Here is a 6,019-nt window from a genome sequence, read left to right on the forward strand (position 1 = left end):
TTGTAAGAGGGGAAAAGCACTACTAAATTAATACAAATGGGTATTATCGGACACTCCATGATACTATAATATGACATTATTTCACTGACATGTTATTGGTTGATGGTGATGGACCGCAGGACTCAGCTAAGCAGCTAAACTGGCTTCATAGTACAGGTCTCATATATGACATTTAACAGATGAGTTTTTAATCATGTTTGGTAATGTTTTACTTTTGCGCACGATATCTCGTCTCGTTTATTTCATGTGTGTTTTTTTTACAACAGGCTGGCAGCACACAACAAATCTGAAGTGTTTCGTTTATTGCAGCATTATTTAATTTAATTGCAGTTTGCAAGTGAAACAAACTCCAAACAGCCTTTTTACATGGACAGACTTAAATAGTTCTAATTCATCTTTAAAAATAAAGGTTAGTCAGCCTTTTACATATAATAATATTTCCATGCCTGGACCTCATCACAAACAGGAATACAACAGCTGAAAAAACATTTAAATTAAGAGTGCTTTGGCCATGGTTTAAAACCACAAACCTGTGGGTTTAAGTGCTTCTTGTGCACACAGAAAGCGTTACAAGAAATTCTTCATCAGACAACATTTCCACCCTTCCCTTCACGTACATTTACAAGCATGTTGCTAACATCACGCCACTGCAAAAAATAAAATCAAACTATATCAGTATTAACTGGACATAAATCACTTCTACACGCTTAAAAGTGTTGGAGCTTGGAATGTCACTCTCCCCGCAATATTAAATTATTTAACGAAATACATTTTGAGAAACGTGAGTGTTCCTGTGGTCTTTCTCACAATCAGTTTTCTCTTCAGCACAGAGATGCAGCAAGTGTGGCTTAGCTTAGCACGAACACAGAAGCCTTAGCTCCACCAACAGTGAAAGCTCTTTAGAGCTGTTGGATTTGCATGTGTCTTGTGAGTTTTATCTACCAGATTCGATCTGTATTTTTAGTTTACTAATCACAAAAGGTTGTTAGCACATATGGGGCGAAGCAGTTATGTGGATAACATCCAATCTGAAACTGTAAAGATATGAGGATGAAAATAAATCACGGGAATTAAACGTTCATCCGGGAATGTTAACACCTCTCTCGTCTTTATGTGAGAACTCCGTTAATGTTCTTTTTCATTGTTACCTAGCTTTACCTTCCGATGACCTCACCTTATTGTTGTCTTTTTTTTAGCTTTTATGAGTGTCCATTGTTGCACATCCTAACAAAACCCAGGTGATCTCCGGATTGCCTAAATTGTTCCTGGAGCAAATATGACAGAGAACATAAATAATAGCTATAATTATGAGATTAAAGAGGATATTTCCTGAACCTCAAGGTGTCTTGTAATTTTTTATGTAAAGTCATATGAACACATGACTCAGTTTGGAGGTGAACAGAATGTGATTTTTCACCCGATTTTTTTTCCCATCATCGTGCTTCCAGCTCTGCTGTCACTGAAGACTTTCACACAAGTTTGACACACGCACAGTCCTACACTCTTTGTTGGTTTTGTTTATTCATCCCAATTATTTCTCTGGGTGTCCACCCCGAATGTGTCTTGATGATGTTGACTTGCTTTGTGAGATTATTATGCTGAAAATGATCCACCCCATCACACTTAAACCTTCAAGCTTAAGCCATTTTAAACATACACATGACCCTCACTGTTCAATCCTATATATGTGTGTAGCACTATTTAAAAGACCAACAACGTTCTGGTCCCTGGTGGACTCGGCACCTCATCTGTTTTAACTCATCGCTCTAGAGTACCCATCAGAGGCTCCATGGCAGCCAGGAAACAAGACTCAAACTCCTGGTCGGAAAATCGTTCCACAGAGTCCCTGGCGTTACGGCGCATTTCCAGTCGAGCGGTTGGTGACAACGACAGGATGGTTTCCATGGCAGCTGCATAGCTGTCCTCACTGTCAGCCAGGAAGCCCGTCTGCCTGCCTTCGTACGGCACCACGATGTCCAGCTTTGGACCTCCAGACTTGTGGGCAAGAATGATGGTGCCTGCGGCCATACACTCCACCACACCTGGAGACAAAGATGGAGGATTAATGTTCAGACCGGCTGATCTGATACAAAAGTCGTACTGTTAAGTTTTTCATTGGGTCATTTCTGTGGAAAACTGTGTAGTAAGTACTATTGAAAAAGAAATACTTTTTACGGTTTTAGTAACACATGCTGTCCTCACCGATGCCGAAGTGTTCATTCCACATTGTGTGCAGACCAATGGTGGCGTCCACCAGCTCTCTCTTCAGCTCCTCAAAGGGGATATTAAGTTTGAATTCGACATAGTCGGCGATGCCCAGCTCCTGACAGAGTCCCCGCAGCATCAACACCCTCTCCTCATCCTCCTGGTTCCTGCATCCGCCAATCAGCACCAGCCGTAGAGACTCTCTCCCCCCTGGGCCGTCCCCTTTCCTGTCTAGCAGTTTGCGAAATGCTCTGATCTGGAGCTGGTGATCCTTCTCTGGCCTGAACTGACCCACCGACACAATGGAGTGGCGCTTCCTGTCCCCTCTGCCGCCGTCCTCTTCTTCTCTTCCAAGCTCCTCCCAGCCCTCCATCTCGTCCTCGTCCTCCAGCGGGACATCTAGGAAGGCCCTGATGTCACAGGGAGGGTAGACGATGCTGGTGCGGCTCGGAGAGCGCCACAGAGCGAGGATGTGTCCCAGCGTCCAGGTGGAGTTCACCATAATGACGTCACTGCAGGAGCCGGCCAGGCCGTACAGCAGAGCAAAGCAGCAGTAGTACACCACCTTCAATGCACTCAGGATTGGGTTTCTTGAGATGAAATCAGCATTGTTGAATCTGAAATATAAAGACGAAGATGAAAGGTAAGGTTTTTGTTTTTTTTGGGCAAGAGTAATCACACAACAGAACATTTACAGGTCAGGATTGGATTAGCCTCAAATGCCTGGGACGCTTTCATACAGCACAACTGAATAGCTTAGGGCAAATCTAGTAACACACTCCACACTGAACACATCGTGTACGTAGCAATTCTCTGTTTTCATTTTACAGAAAGGCTGGATGATTTTTTTTCAATTACTCTTTCTGTCCATGAGTACCACTCAAATTACAGGTAGCAATGAAATAAACTACTAACTCTTTTATGCTACGTCCACACCTACACGGGTATTTGTGAAAACGCAGCTGTTCCGTCCAAACGTAAACAGCGTTTCGAATCACTGAAAACTGCGATTTTTTTCAAAACTCCCTTTTTGCGTTTAGTGTGGACAAGGAATACTGAGTTCCTCACGCAACGTCAAAGGTATGTGCCTTTTTTCACGTCACGCTGTGCGCCACGTTATTGCTTACATGAGATGAATTGCAGAATGGCAGATAGAGACAAAATGTTAATCTGACTATCTGCAGGTTTTACACGCTTACATATACACACGCAGTTACTGTCCCTCCATTTAGAAAGGCAGAGGCGTCACGGTGTGATTATTTTACGTGTAGTTGTTTTTAGTTCCTGTGTAATAATATTCAACATTGCTATCAATACACTTCTCAAAAAATGCCTCTCTGTGCAAAATGGGTTTAAAAACATCAACAGCTGTGGGATACTGTTTGAACCGGGGAAAGAAATCGTGGCAGGATCAGCCTGATGTTATTTGTATCCCACTGTAACTTTACTGTATACAGAGCTAACATCTCCAAAATGTCAGGAGTAGTTAGTCATTACAACAAGTGTTTGTGAACTAAAAATCAAGAATGTGGGATACGGTTTGTCCGTGATTTGAAGAGCGCAGCGCTGCTCCCGACGAAGGGAAAACCAATTCTGCAGGGGAGACCTACCTCGGCACTTGTGCAGGTGAAACCAAAGGGCAGACATGCTTCACCATATTTTCTAGTCTTTGGCTTAGAATGAAGTTGGTTTGGAAACACATTCAGCTATGCTTCATCTCCTGCTTTGCCTTTGTGTGGGCGCTAATACTTTGGGAAGCTCTGGATTAAATGGAGCTGTGTCTAAATGCAGTTTTACCCTGGGTTCCTTTCTCTGACCACAGACAGCATGTCGGTGCTGACAGTGGGATAGTGAACGTAGCTTGCCACTTTACAGCCTCCCAGGTAGCGGAAGATTGGCAAGGTGAAGGCGTAGCCCATCGAGTCCACATACAGGTCAGGAACGAAGGCCGTCAGTGCCTCCCACCCTAAAAAACACACACACACACACACACACACACACACACACACACACACACACACACACACACACTGCGTCACTTCAACTTACAAACCTGTTGATCCCACAGAAAAGAATAAATTCAGTAAAATTAAAGACATATGACCCACAGCACTGGATCACATCTATATGAAGGAATCACATACACATCATGTGTTTCATGTTTGCAGAAACGTTAGCAAAATAGGGTGGAGACTACAAAGAAAATGTTAGAAATATACATCATCTTGTTCCCATATATTAAATCAAAGAAAAAAAATCTTACTGTAATATAAATAAGTACTTGAATTTATTTAGTCTCTCCATTTTAGCCCAGATCTTACCCAGGAACATTGAGCCTGCGCTCTGACCCAGCAGGGTGAAGTGAGGGTAAGAGCTGGCCTCCACGAGTACACGGTGACGCAGGAAGACAAAGGTGACTGATCGAGGCAGCGTGATGTGGAATCGCTGCCGGGCTCCCTCCAGAATCTGCTCACCCGTCACTCCCTGGTCACCCGTATAAACCACAAAGGAGACGCCGGGATATCTGGGATAAAGGCAGAAACTCTACATTAGTGTTTAAACTTAGGGTTTATCTCTGTGGTCTGAGGGTCAGCTTATGTTTTTAAAAGCAGTCACTTGTACTATACTATTTGCTAGAGAGCAAAGAAGCTGATCTAATGGTCTCACTAGATGGTCTGTGGGTCTTGGAGACAATAGTAGAAGTAGTTTCAACCAAACATAGCTGTGAAATCAAGGACAGAGCTGGAAGAGAAGTGACTTCCTCGCCAACCTACAAACAACAACAAACATGAAACATACTTTCCCTTAAAATTATTTTTAAATATTTTACCGGTGCATGAGGGCCCTCAGGGAGCACCAGAGGACCCGCTCCCCGCCTCCTCCCGCGTTACAGTAGGGGTGGAAGAAAGCCACCGCCGGGCCATCATCCTGAGCCCGACGGGCCTTGCGGCGCCCCTGCAGCCACATGCGGACCCCCAAAAGGAGCAGAAGGAGGACGAGGGTCAGGATCAGGCTCAGGTAGAGGCATGGCACCAGCAGCGACCACAGCAGCCTGCGGAGGGACGGAAAAAAGAGGACTGGCAATGTGTGACACTAAAAACAAGCTCTACTCAAGATAATTATTAATCTGTTACTATCGTTACAACCGGACAGGCGACAGTAAATCTGTTATTACTGTTGATTAGGCTAATGATAAGTCAGCTAGCTGCTAGTTAAGCAAAAGTTAGCTTGTCGCGTGTCTCAACAATACTTTTCCTGTTTGTTTGGGGGGTTTAGCACCAGCTCTTTGTACACCATTTTATCACTGAACTGCAAATAAAGCAACACATACCTCATTAAATCGCAAAAACACAGAGATAAGTGGTGGTGGTGGTTGTCGTGTCCCATTTTGACAACACAACTCCGTGACACTAGCGGAAGTAACTGTCAGCTGCCGGAGTTCACCGACTGTGATTGGTTCAGCCTTTGTTTACGTACACGTCATCGACACGTGACTTTCCTGAGTCGCAACGGAGGTCAGAGGAGGGGAGTTTGCGCGGGTATAATGAATGTACCATTAAACACTGGGTGGTGAACTTTGAGTTCATATTTTGTGAGTAAAGAGGGACTCGCTTCTCCCTGAGGGAAACTGTGAAGAGTGCCCGCAAACGAGAAACCATTAAAGTTGTCCTTCAAAGTAAAAGTCGCACCTGTTGGAAATTTGTTAGGTGCAGGAGTTAGGCACAACTTTTATTCTGAAGGCTAATATCATTTTCCTGTTTATGATACACTTCAAAGTTTCATTAAAGCTGGGAGAGCAGTCGGTAGTGCTGTG

At 43.9% G+C, this 6,019-nt stretch overlaps 1 protein-coding gene across 1 annotated transcript; it reads right to left on the reverse strand.

Annotated features, from left to right (window-relative positions):
* Positions 1–283: 283 nt before the first annotated feature.
* On the reverse strand, positions 284–5,647 carry LOC309691005 (GDP-Man:Man(3)GlcNAc(2)-PP-Dol alpha-1,2-mannosyltransferase-like). Its single transcript, XM_082508531.1, has 6 exons — positions 5,537–5,647; positions 5,036–5,257; positions 4,527–4,729; positions 4,003–4,171; positions 2,203–2,822; positions 284–2,042 (listed from the first exon to the last, which is right to left on the reverse strand). Exons 1-6 carry the CDS (start codon positions 5,590–5,592, stop codon positions 1,759–1,761), a joined length of 1,554 nt encoding a protein of 517 aa, XP_082364657.1. The 5' UTR covers positions 5,593–5,647; the 3' UTR covers positions 284–1,758.
* Between the last annotated feature and the right edge of the window lie 372 nt (positions 5,648–6,019).

The sequence above is a fragment of the Aulonocara stuartgranti genome (assembly GCF_965226115.1).
Source record: "Aulonocara stuartgranti genome assembly, chromosome: 16".
Classification (NCBI taxonomy): domain Eukaryota; kingdom Metazoa; phylum Chordata; class Actinopteri; order Cichliformes; family Cichlidae; genus Aulonocara; species Aulonocara stuartgranti.

What these genes read in the sequence shown, in the direction of transcription:
- LOC309691005 (XM_082508531.1), bottom strand. Translation starts at nt 5,592, where the DNA reads ATGGGACACGACAACCACCACCACCACTTATCTCTGTGTTTTTGCGAT. An exon ending in TGTTTTTGCGATTTAATGAG is followed by an intron (nt 5,258 to 5,536) that starts GTATGTGTTGCT and finishes GTCCCTCCGCAG; the next exon opens with GCTGCTGTGGTCGCTGCTGG. An exon ending in GAATGAACACTTCGGCATCG is followed by an intron (nt 2,043 to 2,202) that starts GTGAGGACAGCA and finishes CTTTGTCTCCAG; the next exon opens with GTGTGGTGGAGTGTATGGCC.